The sequence below is a fragment of the Terrapene carolina genome, unplaced genomic scaffold (assembly GCF_002925995.2).
Source record: "Terrapene carolina triunguis isolate 2854851 unplaced genomic scaffold, T_m_triunguis-2.0 Scaffold136, whole genome shotgun sequence".
Lineage (NCBI taxonomy): Eukaryota > Metazoa > Chordata > Testudines > Emydidae > Terrapene > Terrapene triunguis.
In genome coordinates, this window is record NW_020664487.1 from 5500234 (window position 1) to 5522232 (window position 21999).

General features: G+C 39.2%; 1 protein-coding gene across 3 annotated transcripts in view; it reads right to left on the reverse strand.

Moving 5' to 3' along the window:
* Positions 1–5209: 5209 nt before the first annotated feature.
* The window catches only part of ANKRD17 (ankyrin repeat domain 17), a 100659-nt gene continuing 83869 nt past the window's right edge, over positions 5210–21999 (reverse strand). For all 3 annotated transcript variants that reach the window (XM_026653337.2, XM_026653336.2, XM_024196797.3), the window contains 9 exons: positions 20712–21159; positions 19660–19815; positions 19249–19398; positions 17069–18723; positions 13935–14132; positions 12399–12647; positions 8990–9165; positions 8248–8412; positions 5210–6601 (listed from right to left, as the gene is read on the reverse strand). In XM_026653337.2, the coding sequence (XP_026509122.1) occupies positions 6542–6601; positions 8248–8412; positions 8990–9165; positions 12399–12647; positions 13935–14132; positions 17069–18723; positions 19249–19398; positions 19660–19815; positions 20712–21159 (3257 nt within the window). In that variant the 3' untranslated portion in view covers positions 5210–6541. The remainder of the gene's footprint in view (positions 6602–8247; positions 8413–8989; positions 9166–12398; positions 12648–13934; positions 14133–17068; positions 18724–19248; positions 19399–19659; positions 19816–20711; positions 21160–21999) is intronic.

Genomic DNA, 21999 nt, shown 5'->3' on the forward strand with positions numbered 1-21999 from the left:
TCAAAAAGGAGGGAGCCTGTAAACTTGGCTGAGCACAGGACCTGCATAGAGTGAGTAGCCACCTTCCAGGGAGTGAACCATAGGCAGTGCATGGCTACTGGGCTGGAAGCTATGGCTCATGCAAACGCTGTTGCTAGTGACTCCTTAAAGTGGAGCCCAAGGTAGGATGATCTCTATCCTAAAGAGCTTTGAGATATTCCTGCTAGGAAATAGATGCTCTTGGAAAGTAGGTAGCTGCCAGAAATGCTCAGAGGTTGGTGGAAGAGGCTTCGAAGCCCTTGTTCAGAGTGGCCTGCATCTTTCTATCCAAGGGTTCTTTAGGATAGAACTCTCCTCGTGAGGGAATAACTATATCCCTGGCGAGGAATGCTACAGTGACAGTGACCTTTGATGTCTCAGCAATAGAGCCCTTTGGTTTTTGAATGTTAAGAAAGGCTGAGGTCACTCTTGTTAATATGCCTGCCCTTACCAGGCTTGTTCCATTCATCACTTTCTCAAAGGAGTGAAGGGGTAAGACAGCCTAAGTGGAGGATTTTGAGGGAAGAAACTTTCTCTGAAGCTTACACCCAGGAGCCTACTCTGGTTTTAGAACCAGGCAGCTTGCCTTCTTCAGTGGAGGAGGCAGAAAAGGACTCATCTCCTGGGTTGTATGCGCTTTTACTTTCCCTGTTTAGATTTTTTTTAAAAAAAGCTTTTAGCATGCTTTGGGAGTGGAGAAGCCCTGCTGTGACTTTGGGGAGGTTTGTTGCAGCTTGCCTTCCTTAAGGCCTGGAGCCCTCTCAAGAGGTCTGTCTCAGAATCCTCCCCACTGGGTCCCATTCCATAGGGAATGGGGAACTTGTCAGAGCACTCCTGGGCAGGTTGGGAGCTGATTAGAAACCCTGCTTCTTTCCCTAGGGTGCTCCGGACCCACTTTAAGATTTGGGGGGTGGAATGACGTGGCCTCGCAAGCTTCCTCTCTTCGTTCTGTAGAGGTCCCGTGGGACTTACCTCTAGAGTTGAGTAGTCAGGGTGCTCCTCACTTTTGGAGCCTCTCTCTTCTCTGCACTGGGGTTCGTGGCCTATTTTTCCTCCCATTGGAGTCACAGCTGCCTTGGTGGGTAGGGACTTGCCTGAGTTGCAGCCTTGGGTCCCCACGGATTTAGGGACAGAAGGCTGGGCACAGCCTGACATCTGCTGAATCTGGAAATGCTGCCTCAGATATAGAGCACCACTCAGATCAACTCTGTGCTTTCTTGGCTGTTCTGCCATGCTGTAAGGGACAGAGGAGCCAGCAGGGAGATGCTGCAGTGGAGGCTCAGGGAGGGTTAACCGACCTGGGAGGAAGAAGAATGCCAAGGAGGGAGAACAGCTCTCACTAACCCAAAAAACTGGGCAGAAAAGTTAAAACAGTGGGAATAAGGGCAGGAGGAAAAAAACCGCCACTGTCTGCTGCTGCAGAGATGAAGACTCTAGCAGCAAGCAGGATCAGAGGGGGCATGGGCAGACCATGCAGCACCAAAACACTGATCTATCTGCATGCTATAGAGAGGAGAGCAGCCAAGATGTCCAGAATTGTGGGGAAACCCTGGGCTGCAAAAGATGGCAGGCAGAAGTAGTCTACACAGAGGCCAGTCAATTTCCACCTTGCACAGAACATAATCAAAACTGTCCTGATGGGGTACCCAGAAATTACAAACACCATGGCTCTGCGAGCTGCTGCAGGTAAATCACACACACCCATCCTAGGTATTTCCATACACAGCACTGCAGTATCCAGAAGTTACATCACCTGACCTACTGCCCTGAAATTCAAAACTAACATTTAAAGCAAATTAAAACCCTTAGCTTATCTGCTGAGAGTGCCAAAAAGGTGTATACTGATGGGCCCACTCAATCATGAGGAACTGACCAACTCATTTCACATGCCTCAAAGGTTAGACCTGATCCAGCTCTCTTTCAGATCAGTGGAAAGATTACCATTTACTTCAACAGGAGTGGATTGGCCTATGCTAATGTATTTTAGTCATTACCAAATAGGTCCAGATTTAAACCACTAATTTAGGAATGAAAAGGCTCTGTTCCCCTTTACTAAGCTTTTTACCATTCAGTTGGCCTCTGATAGTGTATATCTTTAATTAGCTGTTTAAGAAAAAGGGAAACCATGTTAAGTAGCTTGCAAATCATGTCATAGATAACTTAATTAGGTCTCTAAGTGCTAATATTGCCTCACCTTGTTCATTTCCAGTAGTCTTTTGTCATTTGCTTCATTTAATCACCTAGATGTCACAAATGCAATGTAGGTGTCCTACTACAGCTTCATTTGTCTGGCAAATAACTGTAAAGATTAAATTTGTTCCTTTTATGTCAAGTCTGTTGTGGGTAACTACAGACCAAGAAATTGCTAAAAATGTTGGTTATTAAATTTTAATTTGTCCTGGAAGTTGACTCATATGCTTGATCCATATGTCAAGGTTTAACTTCACTGCAAAAGTGAAATCTTTCTCTTTATGAGTGTTTTAGTGGTGATTTAACTCTCTAACCTTACCTGATACGGAGCTGTGCCAAGGTTGATGCTAGATTTCTATAGCAGTATCTGCTGTAATTTTTTTTAATCCCAAAGAATTAGAGAACTTCTATAAACTGTTTTTACATAGTGAAATCTTTAAGTCACTCATGATGGATGATCAGCCACATTACCCAATGGAAAATATTTAAGTATTTCAACCCAAATCATATACTCTTTCTATGGTCTGGTATGGAATAATCCATATAATGTATTTTCAAGGGAGAAATTTTACTTCCAATGATACTCAAAAAAACAAGTTCTGATAGCTACTATTGATCCCCTCCCTGGCAATGTAGATCTGTAAGAACAGAAGATCATCATCAGGAACTTAACACTGAAGATAGCAAATTAAAAAATTGTTATGGCTAATGCATACGGACATCCACTAGCTTTATGCAAGTGGAGCCCAGAACTCCTGCATCACAGTGAATGTACAAGTGCTATAAATGTTTTGTTCTTGTATTTTAACTACTTAGAAATAGTCCTGGTTCAAGAACAAGCTATTTTTGTTTGTAGGTCAAAACAAATTGCAGATAGTTTCAAGTATTCTGTGATGTGAGATTAAAAGAAAGCTCAGTCAGTGATTTTTGATACACAAAAATAAAAGTCTAAAATCAATCCAGTGGACTGATTTTGATTTCTCTTTCCTGCCCCCAAATGAAATTTGACTATTGTAAGATTTTAGTTTTAGCGAACCTCAGAAGTTTAGCATCTTGCTTTATACATTTATCTTTTAACTTAGTTTCCTTGGTCCTGGATTTATGGAGACAAAATGACTAAGGGTATGTCTACACTGCGGTTAGGCACCCTGGCTGGCCTATGCCAGGCTCAGGCTTGTGGTGCTCAGGCTAAGGGGCTGTTTAATTGCGATGTAAATGTTTGGCTCTGGGACCCTGCAAGGAGGGAGGGTCCCAGAGCTCAGGCTACAGAGCGAGCCTGAACATCTACACCACAAATAAATAGCCCCTTAGCCCAATTCACCTGGCACAGGCCAGCTGCTGTTTTTTAATTGCAGGGTAGTGAATTCGGTGTTTAAGGAGCTGGTAAGTATCAAAACCAGTGCAGAATACCATTTGTACACAGTAGGCAGAAATTTTGATATCCATCATATCAGTTTTGAAATTTCTCTGTTCACACTATAAAATTATTATCCTTTACAATGAAGGGAGAAGATAGTTTAAACTAAGAGCTAGCATTGCATTTTTATGAAATACCTATTCAATGTAAAGGCATCTGACAGGTTTCACGGTAACTAGATTACAATAATTTATCATTGAGTGACAAACAGATTACACAAGGTACTGGGATATTTATCATCCTGGGGCTTAAGGAGTGAACTAACTCATGGCTCATATTTCTTGAGTTATGCCATTCCTTAATTAACAGAAAAATGAATAAAGTATTCTGCATATACACACTCCAATAATCTATGCATATGTATTTAAAAAAAGATAGGGAAGACCTGCCAGGTCTCAAAAGAGTATGTTCCTTTTTTTATTGGTCAAATAAAAGGCATTACATTTGAAATATAAAAAATGTATCTGAAAAAATGTTCCTAGTACAGACTTCTAAAACCCCCAGTATTTTATTTAACAAGCCTGATCCCACAAACGAAACATGGGGCATTCCAGCCTATGTTCCGGTGTCTACAGTTTTGTTTTCAAGTCAACAAAATACAGACAGCTTTATAAGAAATCACATCCTAAGAAACTCAGTTTTTTTGACCCACAGAATACATTTTGTTGTAATAAATATTGAGCAGTATTTACTCCTCAGAAGGATTATTTCAAAAGAGTAAAAATAATCCGTTAGCACTGGAGAAGCATTAATCATAAAGTTATAGGAGAGTGGTAAACGTTATATAAAATACCTTAATAGCATTATTCCCCACTCATAGTAAAGTGCTGAAATTGAATTTAAATTGTTTTTTATTAACAGCTGTTCAGTTAAGTATCCATTCTGATCCAACCAATTCTTCATACATTAGATTTCGGAAGGAGGAATCACAGACAACTGGAAAAATGAGTTTACTTAGATTTAGAGCACCACCTTGGGGCATGTATACAGACACTGGTATTCATGAACTTCTGGACATCTCAAACGTAGCATCTCAGTATTTAAAAGGCTGTATAATAGCTTTGGAAAAATCATTTTTCCTTCTGGCTTTACGAGAGTAATCATAGTAAGTTATGAAACAGCAGTTTAAAAATCCAGTTTTATAGCCAACAAACAGAATTAATCTAATTAATTTGGGATATTCATTCAATTAAGATTTATCTAAAGTTTGTCAGGACTCTAACTCACCATATAAAAGGGTGGATTTGATTGACATTGTACCTTAAAAAGATTTACCTTTTAACATTCTTCTATTTCAAAAAGCAAATGATAGACCATGTTGGATTTGTTCCCACAATACTACAGTTGATTTGTAGATCTAGTTGATAAATTTGGTTATACTGTATATCACACATACACAGTCATTTGTGTTATAAACTGGGATCTTGGGTTAAAATAGCTTTGTTTCAAGCTGTCAAAGGCTTGCCTTACAGTACTTCTGAACTTGCTCTACAGCAGGGGTTCTCAAACTGGGGGTCGGGACCCCTCGGGGGTCACGAGGTTATTACATGGGGGGTCGCAAGCTGTCAACCTCCACCCCAAACCCCGCTTTGCCTCCAGCATTTATAATGGTGTTAAATATATAAAAAGTGTTTAATTTATAGGTGGGGTCACACTCGGAGGCTTCCTTTCTGAAAGGGGTCACCAGCACCAAAGTTTGAGAACCACTGCTCTACAGTTTGTTGATGTTCCTTTGCAGAGCATACTGGTGTTTTCACGCCAGGAAACTTTAAAAGCAAAACATGATAAAAGCTAGGAAAGATTATCATTTACACAGAAATTTCATTTTGGAATGTTCAAAATTAACTTTGATCAGGCAGATGCACCGTTCAGAATAAAACATCGCCTGCTCTAATTAAGCCACTAATTCTTGAAAAATAAGCCTTGGTTTGGAGGCAGTTTCATTAATGAATCTCTACTACTAAGTGCCAGTGGGTGTGCTTACTTTTACTCCAACGGCCAAAAACAGTCACACATTTTTCTTCTCTGGTGACTGGGAGGAACTAGATAGATGCACTTAGAATGGTCAGAGAACTAAACATACCTCACTGCATCCACCCATCTGCAAGAGTCATTTGTAACAGACTGCTGCAGGATGGCACGTTCACTAGTATTCACTGGGGAACTCTACTGGTGTTAGCACGGAGACAGTTCTGGAAGTGCCAGAAGGCATAATCTCAAGAGCTTTTTCTTTTTTTATTGAAAACCCTGCGTAGAAGAAAATGGAAACTTACTTTTAATACGTATCTGGTTACAAGAGAAAAATAAACAGATGTATGACTTTTCAAAAATCCAACGTATATAATTGGGAAAACCCACTGATAATTCCCACTTTTATACTGTACTTAAATTACACAAGTAGAAAAGTTATGCTTATTAATAGTTTAATGTATGAAGGAAACATCCAGATTTCTGAATATGAAGGTACATATCTCACATTAATTTAAGTCTACATAAAGTAGAGCCTCTATACTGACATATTGAAATTTACTTTCTGCTTAGCCATTTCTGTTATGTAAACAATTGTACATTTATTTGCCATTCTAAAACTTCAGGATCAAGTTTACATAATTTTGCTAAATTTCTGTGTTTGCTCAGAAGCAGTTTACAGTACTAAAACCAACCAGCCAAAGAACAGTTTCAACAGAAAGTTATGTTAAAAAAAGAAGAGTAAAGGCTAACTAAGTTGAAACATATGATGGTGGGGAATGGGTGGTCACAATGTTCACAGAAAAAGGTCAGTTAGTAAGTTCTTCTGCAAAAAGCCTACACACTTCAGTCAAGCACATCAGTAGAATGATTTGGGAGCATATTAAACGGCCATTTGTGTTTTCCTCTGAATAAAAAGCAATCTCCAGGCTAACAAGTTGATCCCACTCAGCCAAGTTGGTTCATATGCACACTGTTCATGTGAGGTGTCCAAGTTCCAGTCCACACCTGCAAAAGAAGAGGGTGTGTTACTAATGATGTATTACAAGGATGCTTTAGAACATTTAAGAATTTTAGGCTTAGCTAAGATGTTTACAATATAATTTAGAGTGCCTGCCTTCACTTTTCACTTCTGTAATGGTTGCATCTATTAATAAACTACACCAAGTTATTTTCTTAAATGTGTTTTCCTCTTGTAATACCTAAGAGCTGAGGTGTGCAGAGATTATTTTCATCAGTTTCATCTTCCTGCCTGTGCTTCTCCCCTACCTACACATTCCCTTCAGTACTAGGTAGAACATTTCCCCCCCAGCAATTTTTCAATAAAAAAATAAACTATCATGCCACAGAATGACAATGTGTCATTCCACCCTGATATACTATACGGTAACATTTATATTAGCTGTATATCAGGAAATCCAGCCTCCTAGGATCATGGGGAATAATAACTAAGGCCCCAAACCTGCCACTGGATCTGTTAATGCTGTGCCTGCTGAAGTCAGTTCGGTTTCTGCATGCATGCAGGGGATCATGCAAGCAGAATCAGTTACAAGGTCAAGGTGTAAAGCATCATGATTTGGGGAATTATAAACGGTTTCACTTCAGCTTTTGAAAAGTTCAGTGAACTAAAAAAATTATTATTGTTATGAATTGTTTTTTCAATATCTAGTACCACGTTCACTGCTGGAGAAACCTTACAAATACTACATGTAACAAAGTAAAATCTATTTGGGTATAACTGATAAATACTTTAACAGAGTTTAATATATAAGCAAGCGCGTTTATACCGTTAGGTATATAGTTGGATTTGGCTGGAAGAGGAGAAAGCATACAGGGAACCCTCTCCCTCAACTGCACTCATACAATGAACTTCCATAATTCAGCAGAATGAGGCAACTTGTGCAGCCAGCAGTGCTAGAGATCTCAAAAGGGGTAACACTGGGACAGAGCTTGATGGTGGGGCAATGGTTAAACTGATGTAGGAAGGGCCAACTCTCTCCCTGGGCACTCTTAGCACTAGTGAAGGCAATACGGCTCAAAAGCATAATGCTCCAGGTCTAATGCTGTGACAGTCTCACCTCCCACTAAGAAAATCATAAATTATATGCAGCAGTGAATAAACAACACTTCCCGGAAAGGTGACTTATCAGTTCTATCACATCTATATCACTTCTAGTACCTCTGTAGTAGCCCACCAACATTATTTAACACATTTAACAAAAGAGGTAATGTAACACTTGAAACAGTTACTATAAGGGCTTGTCTACATGAGGAAATTAACTCTAATAGCTATTCTCCAATAGCTGCCCATGTGGATACACTTATTCTGGAATAGCTATTATGCTTAAATTCACACCCTACCTTATTCTGGAACAACTTCCCCATGTTGACAAGCCATCAATGACTCTGCTTATTTTTAAAAAGTAAGTGAACTTTATTTTACACTTGTTACATATAAGTGCATTAGGTGCTGCAGTTGTAATTAGTACGGGGAAATCAGATTTAAATTAGAAAAATCAGAAAGACTAGAAATACAGAAGTTTTTATGTTTTGCATTATACTCCTGGGGAATGATTTGTTTTTGTATCTGATTATGTTGAAGATAAGTCAGGAATAATAATAATAATAATAATAAAAAAAAATCACAATATTACCGTTTGAGGGCCATTGTTTTCTGTGGAATTTGAAACCATCTTTATCAATGAGTTCCAAGATGGGTCAGCAGCATGAGGTCCATTAAATATAGGACCTCCAGTACCATCTGCGATGGGTGCTACAGGAGGAATCATTGCATTCCCATACACAGAGAAAGGCATACCCTTCAGGGGGAAAAAGTTAAGAATCAACATGTATATATAGAGACACACACATGTCAAGTAGCAATAGAAATTATCACTTTACATTTTAGAAATTTCCTACATTTGTATTATTTCAAAGAGTAAGGTTTTAAACATTTTTCCTATCTGATGTACATTTACTTTTTAGTATCAGATTAGTAGTATCTTGCAACTGTTCTGGAGAAAAATAAAGATCAATAATACTCTAACATACACAGCTCAGACTGTTTTGACTGGACAGTACTATAAAACAGGGGTTCTCAAATGGGGGGTCAGGACCCCTCAGGGGGTCGCGAGGTTATTACATGGGGGGTCACGAGCTGCCAGCCTCCACCCCAAACCCTGCGTCACCTCCAGCATTTATAAGGGTGTTAAATATATTAAAAAGTGTTTTTAATTTATAAGGGGGGTCGCACTCAGAGGCTTGCTATGTGAAAGGGGTCACCAGTACAAAAGTTTGAGAACCACTGCTATAAAATGTCTACTTGTCTTAAGAAACAACACAGAAATACTGAAATTCCTATACTAAGGTGGATGCCAGAAACATTAGGATTGTTACCCCGACTTTAGGAAAATCCATATATCCTGCAGGAACATGCTGATGGAATGTACCGGAAGGGGTTACAATTCCTGTACTGTCTCGCTCCATCGCTTGATGTGAAAACACTCCTGGATCAGACATTGGCCTGTGGATCATATGACTTCCCATTCCACTGTGACACCAATCTACTTTATCTAGCAAAGAAACAAGTACAATCAATTATTATATTGATATTAATAAACTTGTATGGGCAGCTAAGACTAAAGTCCTCTGCATTAAAGCATTTCCGCAACAAGAATAGTCCCTTGCCCTACAGAAACCTTGGTTGTCCACTCAGACTATACTTCTGAGGCACATATATACCAAGAATGACATCTGTGTGGACAATCACTCGAAGAAATCCCACTTAATGGAGGATGTTGAAAAATTACTTCTAGTCAAGAAATAACGTCCACAATATTTTCTCCTTCAAGTTATGGATACTGATACCTGCCCCTTATAGCTCTTGTACAGTGGAAATTGAGGACTGCATGGTTTCTTATAACCTCAGTTTGACTGTTCGATACTACAAATGGGCGCTTGTCAAAAGAGTTGCCTTTATCAAAAGATTCCTGAAGCTCACAGGCAAACAAGATGATGCATCCACAAGTGGTAACATGAAGAGGCAGGCCACTTGGAAGTTGGTGGTTACCTAGGGACCAGTGATCATGAACTGATTACATTCAATATGGGAAAACAGAGGACACTCTCAACCGGTAACAGAGACAGACAATATTTCAAAAAGGCTAATTTCCTAAAGCTAAGAAAAATTATGAGCAAAATTGATTGGGAAGAAAAACTTAGAAAAATGTTAAGAAGTGGCAGGTCTTACAGAACAGTTTATCAGACTGCCAAAAGTCATGATTACACAATCAAGAAAGAGGACTTTACCTAAAAGCCCATCCTTGTTCAGTGGCAAGGTGAAAGCACCAATCAGAAATTAAAAAGTAATATATTTACAAATGGAAAAGAGGGGAAATAGTTGATAATAGTTTTCTGCCTTTCATAATATTTAAGGGATACTAAAGATATCAAGGAAAGATCTCTGGCTGGCAGGGCTGAGGACAACAATGAGTTTTTGAAGTGTTTTAGAAATAAAAGAAATCTTAACAAATGGTACAGGATCCAATGCGAGATGAAGATTGTAAAATTGTTAATGATACAGAAAAGGCACAAGTGTTCAATAAATATTTCGGTTACAAAGCAGAAGTGTACTCATACCACATAAAAATGTGTGACTACTGGCCAGAGAATTAATAACTAAGGATGGTAGACAACATCTACTAGGGATAAACTTCTTTAAACCAGCAGGAGCAGATAATAAAATCAAGAATCTGAAAAGAGTTGGCTGAGACGATCCCAGGCCTGCCGATGTTAATTTTTAATAAATCTTAGAATACACGGGAAATTTCAGAAGACTGGAAAAGAGTGCTAATAATGTGCCAATATTCAAAAAGGGAAAGTGGAATGACTAGAGAACTATAAGCTGGCTAATCAGTCCTGGACAAAATAATGGAAAAGATGAAATGGGAGTGATCTGATAAAGAATTAAAGGGCAGGAATACAATTCATGCTATAAATACCACAATTTTATGGAAAATAGGTCTTATGAAACTTGATTACATTCTTTAAGGAGACAAGAAGTTTGATTCAGGTCACTGTGTAGATATAAATACTTTGTCTTTTGTAAGATGTTTGACTTAGTACTGCATGACATTCTGATTATAAAATTAGTACTATACAATATCAATAGAGCACACGTTAAATAGATTAAGATCTAGATAAATGACTGATCAAAAAGTTTTTAAACAGGAATCACCACTGAATGAGGGTAATTTTAGTGCAGGTCCACAGGTATTATTAGCACTAGGCCCAATACTATTAAACTTTTTCACTAATGATGTAGAAGCAAATATAAAATGATTGCTAATAAAATTTGTGGATGACAAAGATAGGCAGAGTGGTAAGTAATGAGGAAGACAGGGCAGTCATATAGAGCGATCTGGATCGCTTGATAAGCTGGGCCCATTCAAACAAAATGCATTTTAAAACAGCCAAATGTAAAAGTATACATCTAGAAACAAGGAATGAAGGCTCTACCCTACTTACAGGATGGAGGACTGTATCCTGGAAAGTAGTGACTAAAAATGATACAAGGTTCACAATGGACAAGCTACTCAACAGGAGCTTCCAGTCCAACACTATGGCACAAAGAGCTAATGAGATCCTCAGAGGTATAAACAGGGGAGCAGTGTGTAGGAATAGGGAGGTGATTTTACATCTGTATATAGCATTCCAGTGTTGGTCTCAGCAGTGCCACATACAGTTCTGGTGGCCACATTTTAAGAAAGATGTGGAAACATTGGGAAGGGTACAGAAAAGAGCCACAGAAATTATTTGGGGGCTGGAGAAAATGCTCTCTTAGCGAGAGGCTTCAGGAGCTCAACCTGTTTAGCACATCAAAAAGAAGACAGAGGTTTCTTGATTGCAGAGTACACATGCCTTCACAGGGAGAAAATACAGGTACTAAAGGGCTCTTTCTTTAATCCAACAGCAAAAGGTATAACAAGAACCAGCAGCTGGTAGCGGATACCAGACAAATTAAAATAAGAAGTTAGGCACAAATTTTTAACAGTGAGGTTGATTAACCACTGGAACTAACCACCAAGAGAAGATATGCTTTAGCCAAACAAGTTATTTGGTTCAACATAGGGGTAACTGGGTTCGATGTAATGGCGTGTGATATCCAGGTCAAACTAGATCATCTGATGGTCCCGTCTGGCCTTAAACTCTCTGAATCTGAACAGAAAGTTTCACAGTTCCTAATATACAGAACAGCAAACTCCATAAAAGAAGCAAAACTGAAAAAAGGTTATGACAGTCTCCAGAGGAGTAATCTTCATCCTCAAGAGACAACTATCCCATGCATTTCCTCACTTAACGTCCTGTATTGCAACAATCTTCCTCAACGAGAGTTTTGGATGAGAGTCCATTCAAAGCCCATTAATACTGCTCTTCTAGGCCGGTTGCAGGAGTAATCGTAAAAATTACAGCTAGATTATCTAGTTCATCCCGGGCAGGGTGGAACCTACCTGCTTTGTTATTTATGGCTTTGTGCAATTATAACAGCAACAACAAATGTCACAAGCAGCAAAGCTTCACAACCAAAGGTTCTCCACTACCGTTTAGGACACAACTTCAAATTGGACAGAGCAGACAGAAGACCCAGTTCTGAGAATTGGAAATGAATTTATAAATGAGCAAATGTAAATTCTGCGGAATTCAATTTATACAATGCCTCTCAGTTCTAAAGCATGGTTATTAAGAAAAGCAATAAGACTATAAAAAATTGCATGCATAAGGATGCTTGTTAGACAATATTTCATACCTTGATTGCCACCTATCCCTTCAAAGGACCAGATGCCACTATGCCCCACTGGAGTGGCTAAATTGCTCCCAATAACGGATGGAGTAGAAGTTCCAGTTTGTCTAATACGTGCAGAACGTTCAGTCCCAATTGGAACAGGAACCTTTCTGTCCTGAGACGCATTGCTGGGCTTTTCTGACCCCAAGGACACTGTTGAAGGGGTAGGAGATGGTGCTCTAACTCCAGATGACACTGATTGGGCAGGAGATTCTACAGAAAATAATTGAAAAATTACAGAAGTGTGTATGTATATTTAGTATCTTTGCTAGACCTAGTTTGAGATGATAAAATGAATTTCCACTCATACAGTCAAGTATCAGAGGGGTAGCCATGTAAAAAGCGACAAAGTCTGGATCTGTAAAAAGCGACAAAGAGTCCTGTGGCACCTTATAGACAAACAGACTGTTAGTCTATAAGGTGCCACAGGACTCTTTGTTGCTTTCCACTCATATAGTTCTGTTCACATATACCAACACTAACCTGTAAAAAAAAAACAAAAAAAACCAAGCTTTTGGAAGTAGATGATTCAGGAGACGCAGCAGGCATATTATGATAATCTGAAGTGTTTTACCTCCAGATCACTGGTTCAAAATACAGCTCAAGCCTTTATCACTTGTTGACTGTTTGGTGGCTTATGTGAAACAATTATTGTAAGTAGTTTACTACTCTAGAGTCTATACAATTGTTTATAAAGATACTGTTAAAAAGATTATTTTAGGCATTATCAATAAAGATTGGCAATTAGAAAGGGTTAGATTCTGAAGCATATCTTAAATAAATTAATGGGTTCTTTTCAAAACATCTGCATCTCATTTAGCCTGCAAAAGTCCTAATAAGAGGACTTCAGATTTTAATACTGTATTGCCAGTGGTTTAACCTTTAACTTTCTTCCTTAAATATAATGGAATGAGTTATCTTTAAATTTAAAATTAGTTTTCTATCATAACACATCATGGCTGTGTTACAGCAAAAACTGTAAAAGTCACAATTATAGATGAAGATATCAAAATTTACAGAAAACAGTCACTCTCCAAATCTATTTAGTGGTTATTTTAAAGGGTTCTAAAAACAATCAATCAATCATAAAAGAAACACTATTTGTTGGTAGGATTTATGAATACACTATCACATCAGTGACAGTTGGTTCACTTTTGGAAGAGTATCTTCTCAACCAAAAGGGCTAGAACTTGAAAAAAATCCCAACATCTAAAAGGAACCTCAGAGAGGATTATTGAGCAGCCCTAATGCATCTGTTGAGATCAAATCTTTCATTTAACAGATTTCTTCCAGGACAATTCATTCTGTAAAATATAGTTTCAAAATCCATCTTCAAACAGATACGGACTTTAACAACAATGAAACAAAAAACCCTAGGAAAAAGCTTAGCCAAAAATATCAAGTTTATTCATTAGGAAGCTACATAGACTAGGTAGAATTTGACAGAATAGGTTGCCTTTACAATAATTTCTCACTAGTTTCCTACTGAGAAGAACTCACCATTTGATGCTGATGAACATGGAGGCAATAAACTAAGTGGGGAAAAATGCTGTCTGTTAAAATTAGCAGCTGAAGGTGCTCCGCCCAGGGGTGGCCCAGGTGCATATATCTGACCGCCCGAAAGGTTTGAGGCAAAGTTACCCAAATGTGCAGAAGAAGGTGTTACAGAAGCATACGGTGAATCCATACTGACAATACCTATGAAAGAAATTGGCAGAGGGTAAGTCCTCACTGAAAGATGGTTCTAATTAACATCTGTGTAAGTAGGAGATGAGGACAGTGGGAAAACATTTGCATCAAATTAATTTCTTCATCCATCACAATTATTTGACATTTTGGTTAATTAGCCAAGTCTTTTTAGCTGTTCTCTCCATTCACACAAGTACAAATAGGAGAGCAAGAGAAGTGAGTAGTAAAAAACTTTGGAAATGGGGTGTGTGTGTGTGTGAGTGTGTGAGTGTGAGAGAGAGAGGAAGGAGTGAGGAATTAAGTAATTCTGAAAGGTTTAAAACAACTAAAATAAATGAGTGAATGAGAAAATAAGTATGCATCAGTACTGAAGCTGGATACAAATAAGTAGTAAGAAAGTAAAAGCCCACCCTCCTTTCAAAAAAATAAAAAACTTTTCAAAGGGGAAAACCTGAAAGTAAAATAATGCAGGAAAATTTTCAGGGGAAGAAAAATGATTGGAAAATAGCAGTTGAAGAGAAAATGTGAAAGTAAAGACCTGAAGGGAGTTAGCCAGTAAATGGAGGGAGTGGGGGAGGAGAGAGAGACAGACAGACTGTCAGTTTGGAAATCTTTCATACTTTTTGTTGTGAGAGACTTAATACAAATCATATTTTATATTTAAAGACATAAGTAACATTTAAAAATTATGCTTGATTTTTATGTGGAGGTCTGGAGTTTAAGTGAATGCAATAACTAGACTGTAAATAATCCTATAACTAGCTACCAGCGTAACAATCTAGCATTTTCCAGATCCATAAATCTTTCTAATTTATATCATTTGGGACTAGAAAAATGATTTTCTAGTAAGTAATGCAGACCATCTGGCACAGGGAAGGTAAAGTTGTGATCGTGTTTAAAATTCACAAAGTATTTCTCCACTCCCCTTTTCTTTCTTTATTAAGGAAATATTTAATATATGTTCTGCGATCAACATGAAGCCATGTCATCAAATTAATTTATTATAGCTATGAAATAATATAGCTCATGGACTGGCTGTCAGCAGACCTCAGACTCCAATCTGCAGCATGGCCTGGCAAAGCATCTTGCATTCTGGAAGAAGGCTATAAAAGTCACCGACCCCAAACAGAGAAGTGGCAAGAAAGAAGGAGTAGTTTTTTGTTGTGTTCTCCAGCACGCCTATCCCCTTGAGCTTCAACTATTGCAACACTGTCCAAGAGACCTGGCTCAGAGCCTCCTTCCCCCACTTCCATGTGTGCCAGCAAGAGGGGAGCTTGTATCACCTTGATTCCCCAGGTGCCAGCAGCTATACAATTCTCCACAGAGTATGGATAGACCACTTCACACTTCTCCCCAGTCCCTAGCTGCAAGTTAGACTCTAACTCTGGCTCCCTGAACTCTGCTACTTGACTTCATGGAACAATGAGGGACCACATTCCTTATCATCCAATTAACTCCCTGTTAGGAAAGCTGGCAAACAAGCTGCAACTCCAGCCAGACCCAATAGGGAGACAAAGTGCCAGATGGCTAGCACAACAAAATGGCAAATTCTGTGACAAAAATACTGAATTCCATGGGATCTTGGAAATATGCCAAAGTCCCTGGCATCACTGTCCCGATTGAAATGAACTGGGCAGTCCAAACCGCTTAAGTGCTATAGTCTTAGACCCTCTGCTAACACAAGAAGATATCAATGCATCACTTTTCTTTAGCGGCACATTTTCAAAGTTATCTTCACAGCTAAGAGAGCTAGATTTTTTTTAAAACACACAAAAGCTGACATTCTGAGCACAACTATTCAGCAAAAAGGTAACTTCAATACATGGAACCCTACTGATATAAATGCAACTCAGTTCTGTCTCACTAAAATACCCCTTGCTATTCAACAGGAACTGATAACAAGGCCTCTACATATTGCCAGATATTTGAAGACGACCGAACTCTCTAAAATTATTTCAAAATCAACTGAAGTTAACTAATGCACATGAATAGGTTACAATGTAAAAAATAAACGGCCTCTCTCAATTCTTTGATATTAATAAACAAACAGATCAAAATTTACAACTGTTCTTCACTTCTTTAGGAAGTCATTGCTATACTTTTCTCTTGAAGGCAAAACACTACATACAAAATCCACATCATGAGTCCCTACACACTGGACAGAGTCGAAGTACAAAAAAGCTCTATGTACTCCATAGCAAGTTGCTGCTCGGAATTCTGTGACAAAACCCTGCATGAGTGCAGCAGACTGGAAATTCTCCTGCAGAATCACGTGCATTCAAAAATGGAGATTTTTGTTGAATTAATATGAAAATGAATCATAAAAATTAGTGAAGTATCCCTTGTTTTATATATTCTGATTTTACATTCATTTTAAACTCTGTCCTAAAGTTTCAATATGCTATGGATTTATATATTGGCTATGCAGGACTACACTACAGAAGTTGGCAAGGGATAAAGAGGGAGGTTTTGTCAGATAGGCAGTGACAACTGAGCCTTTTGATACCTCAGAAGTTGTGGTAGATGGAGGATTCTGTTAACAGTTTCAGTGTTGATAATTTTAACATGCTAACATTTCAACTGTCAACTCTGGGTTTTACATGCAGTACTTCAAATGAGATGAATAGGGCAGTTCCCATCTCTCAGAGATGGTGTGTCAGGCTGCATACACACTCACGAAGACAGGAGTCCATTAGTTTACATTCAGAAGGTATCCTTGTAAGGGCTAGAAACATAATTCGGGTTAAAAATGAAATCTTGTACTTGAATCTGTCCCTTGTAGTGGAACTGTGATTTCAAGAGCAGATGAATTACGGAATACACAATTCATTTAGTATAAAGAACCCTAAAAGAATAGGCAGAAAATATTAAGTGTTCCAAAGTGCAGGCATTCAGCTGAGGGACATATTACTGAGGGCACCACACACACACACACACACACTTACCTGAGGGACTTGGAGCTGGCCTTTGTAACGGTGGCCTAAAACCTGGGGCTTTGGAAGTATCAGACTGATGCAAGGGTTCTGAGTTTGGCAAAAACGAAGACTTTCCTGATAGAATGGACTCTGGTGTTGTCTGAGATGAAACTACAGATCCACCCCAGAAGGCATGAGCAGAAGTGGAACTGTTCTCAAACAATGTGCTAAAGGGCCCAAAAGGCAAAGTAGCACTGAAGTTAGTACCCATAGATTTGTTTGCTGGATGGGCTGAATTTTGAGAAACAGTTTGTGTACTTAAGGTAGAAGGAAGCTGCACTGAAGAAGGAACACTGTGGGGCCTTTTAATGTGATTTACATTATGGACTGCAACAGAACAATTCTGCACGGGAGCTGGAGACTTGTGAGCAGTATTTGTTCCATGGGCAGGTGGTTTGATAGCAGGGGTTTCCATTTTAGCTGGAGGTTGAGTAGATCCCATTGATGTCTGAGACAAGGGATAGGTCATGGGGGCATTTGTCGAACCTACCACTGGGGCAGATGAACTTGTTGCTGCTGCTAAATTTGGAGGCACAACCATTCTAGGATCTGGTAGAGGAACCTGAGGTTGCTGGGGAGGAGGTCTTGCTTCTTGAGAAAGAGATCCTGGAGATTGCTGGTGAGCGGGGTGCACTGAGGAACTCCCAACAGAACTAGCACTCAGCTGCACACTGCTGGCTGAATTACTTGTTTCCACTACTGGTGGACTAGCTGCTTCCTGGTCAGAGGAAGATGCCCCTTTATTCGGAGAGGTTGTTACACAGTCTGAAGGACTGTTTCTAGAAACCGCTACTGGCTGAGCTGGTGGTGAAGGGGATGATGGGGATGAGACAGGGTAGTGTTCTTTGGCAGTAGGGATGGGATATGTGGCATTTGTAGGTGCTGTACTGTTGTTACTAGCTGTGGTTGTGATTGTAGTTGTGGTGGCATTAGACGTTTTCACAACTGTAACAAAAAGCTGCCTTCTGACTGACGGTGAACTGGGACTGCCATTTGTAGATGAAACAGGCACAGCAGAGGCTGTTGAACTTGTTGTAGCTGTTGGACTAGTAGTCAGAGAACTTGTTGAATTCACCTGAGAACCACTGCTGTTCTGACTGTTATGGCGAGGCACCATGTGAGGTTTAGGTGAGTTAGTAGCTCTTGCAGGGCTCAAAGGCCTAACAGGAAAAGGACCCCAGGTAGACTGAGCTGGTGGAAAAGTACCTCCAAAGTGGGTCATGGGCAACCGAGGTGGACGGATTTGTTGGAAAGTCTGAGCAGCAAGTAAAGCATGTGCAAACTGTGGAGGAGGATATGCTAATGGAAGAGAGACTGGAAAACCAGGCCGCACGTTATTCACTGGGTTCTTGACAGTTTTGTGTGTGGGTGCTGAAGAAACTGCAGGCACAGTGAGTGCTGTGGCTGTTTGAGATGTTGATTGAACAGCTACAGTGGTCACTTTGATTCCCATTAGTGAATTGTTAACGGCTGTAGTGGCAGCGGGTGTTGACGACCCTATTTTGGAATTTGCAGCAGAACTTTTCAAACGATTCTTTGGAATAAGTTCATCAATTTCCTTATCTGGATCCTTAATAAGAGCATTGATCAACTGTGTTGCTTGTCTTGTTGATTCTGTCCCACCCCTGTAATAAAGAGTAAAAGGGAGGGAGGAAAAGTATAGTTATTCTGATTTAATTTTTACCCTGAACTTTTACACTATGTAGCCCAAATGTATGCTTTGAGGTTGTCAACCACTCTATTATAGATAAATTCACAGTAAGATATTTTATGTTAAAGGAAACTAGATGTTTTAAATTCTTTACACATGAAGCTAAAGGCTGAAATACCAGTGTCCTAAGCAACAAAGGCATTGCATAGTCCACAAAAAATAGTTTCTCTCTCCTTACTTTCTGCCCATAACTACAGAACAGAACCAATTTTCCCTATTCTGCATGAAAACATTCTTTTGGTTCTAAAGCACAAACGGAATAGTAGCATCAATTATGCTTCTCAAATGATATATCTTTAAAATTGTTGCTCACTTAGAAATCCTGCAAGAAAAGTGGTCTATTAAACCAAAGACTACTCTTTAAAATTCATTCTTCCCATTTACTGTATAGAAATTATTCTTTCAAAAAGTAGTAAACAATGCCAAACAAACTTTTTACCTGATTGTTATTATTCTGTCCCCTGTCTTGTCTTTCTGTTTGTCGATGTCTATATGTGCTCCAGTGAACTCCCGGATAGCATTGATGTTACATCCTCCTCTTCCAATGACTCTGGAAATTACTGTTGATGGGACAGAAACCTTCTTTGATCTATACAGAAGAAAAAAGTATTAAGTCAACTGGAGAAGTTTTGATGATCTGAAATAAGGTGAGGATTAGCAGGAAGATATGAAGTTTGAGACAGATCCTGAGTTGGTGTTTAAGAGGAGAAATTTATCACTTCTACTCTCAAACTAATACATTCATTTTAACTGCAAGATGGGGAACAATGAAATAAAAATGTTCTGTCAAAAAAGATACATAAAAGGCGTAAAACTACTGGCATGTTTGACTTTGTATATGCACACATACCTTCTTACAACCTCCTTCCATCCTTCTTCCCTCTTCTGACCACGTTTCGGGCTAGCTATGGTTAATTTTCCATTTGGAGAAGAATGGGGAGAAGGTCCAGATTTTGTGCAAGTGGACAAGGAGTTGCTGGTTACTTCACTGATAACCTCAGACAACCTTTAAAAAAATAATTTGTTGCATTTAGAGAAATTATTTCTTCAAACTCAGTGCAAGACACACACCATGTGGCCATTTTTCTTTAGCCTTTGGGCACTAAGCTTGTTAGGAGCACCAGCATTAGAAAATCATAACTTGAGTTAGCACATTTCTGCCCAGATACTAAGTACACTAAGCACAAGTGATCATTCATTAAATATAGTTGATATACATATGCAGTAAAATATCTTAACGGTATTTTAGCAGCTAACTACTAGCGAATTTGGTTTTGCTATTTCCCCCCCCCCCCCACCCCCTTCTGCTGAAAGCTAGAAACAGGTTCACCGCATCTGAGGAAGATGCAGAGCAATAAACTACTTAGATTAACCAACCAGTATGAATTTGTGTATATGGCATTTTGGAATGCATCTAGAAACCATTTGAACTTTTAAAACCACCAATGTAATATCCACTGGATTAGGTGCCACTTGAACTCAGCAGCACTGTACCTGAAACCTAGGCTAAAATACTCCCCCCCTTTCACTTGCTGGCATTGCTAAAAGACTAGCCGCTAGTCATGACACCTGTTGCTAAAAAACACTGACTATACCAACTCTGAACTAACTGAAATGCTTCTGTCTGGGAAACCACATATAGCTAAAGATTTGTGGGTAGGCTTCATGCCTCAGCCCACTGTTTTAATATAATTCATGATCCAAAAATGTTTTGTCTCCTCATACAATATTTATATTCATATAAATAGAAAAGCAAGGACATTTGTGCTCTTATCTATTTTTATTCTTATAATTTACAAGACTCTAACAAGGCTATTAAAAATAGGTCTTGAAAATCATCTTCAGCAGGAAGTTCCAATTATTTTGCCATGGGAGTTATTACGTATGGCCACGATAACTTACTTCATTGATGATTTGCCAGACATGGCTTTCCTCTCCTCCTTCGGGAAAGTGACCAGCACCGACGGCTGTTTCTTGTTGCTCAGAGCGTTAGCGGCGGCTGTGGAAGAACGACTGTCACTTTTGTGGCTGCTGTTGCTATTGCTGCTTTCGTCACTACAGCTGGAAATCCTCATGTTGTCGCTGTCGCCACTTTCACTGGTACTGCTACTCTTCGACTCGCCGTTGGCTTTTTCTGGTTGACCATAGGTGAGTGGGAGTTGATCATCAAATAGAATCTGAACATTATCTGGGTTCATTTTGTTTTTCCTGCTTTTCCTCTTGGAGCTGGTTGTGGTGATGGTATTGTTCCTTTTCCCATGGGAACCTGCTAAAGTGGTCCAAGTTGCAGATATACCTATGGTGGTTGTAGTGGTGGCACTAGGAGGCTCCATTAGGACCTCAGGCTCATCTGATTAAGAATCAAAAAAAATTACTACAGCATGAGGAAATTTGCAATTCCGGGATATTTTTGTTTTTCAAGTCACACCTAGCAAATCAGGCAATTTACTACTAAAGTTTAGTAACAGTCTTGAATGACTCCATGGGATAATCATAAGCCAATAACTGCTAAGACAGTTACGTAAAAATAATGCAGAAATTGTTATAGTGCCATTATATAAGCTAATGGTACGCCTTCATATTGCATTCAGTTCTGGTAACTGCATCTCCTAAAGGATACAGGGAGTTCCAAGAGTGCTCACAAAAATGATTAAGGGTATGGAAAAACTCTCACAAAGAGAAACTGAAAAGACTGGGTTTATTGTTTGCCTTTGAGAAGAGACTAATAGCAGGGGACATGATACAAGCATACAAAATAATGTGTAGAGAAGTTAGATTGGTAATTTCTATTTACCACTTTTCAGGATACCGGAACAAGGGGACATTCAATGAAACCAAAAAGTGGCAAATTCAAAACTGATAAAAGGAAATACCTTCCCATACAAAACTCAATTATCCTTTGGAACGCATTGCTACAAGGTATCAGAGCCCAAAGGATTTGACATTATTCAGATAACAAGAATAGTGGGAGAGTTATAGTAAATATTAAAAACCACAAGAGCTCTGGAAAGGATATAAACTCTAGCTTCTCGACAAAGCCAACCACTATGTACCGGGGGCTAGGAGGAAAGTTTCACTGTGGACAGGTTATCCCATAGTTGCTTCTGAAGCAGTTGGTTATGGCCACTGTCAGAGACTGCATGCTGCCTAGATAGACCACTGGTCTGATCCAGTATAGCGATTCCTATGT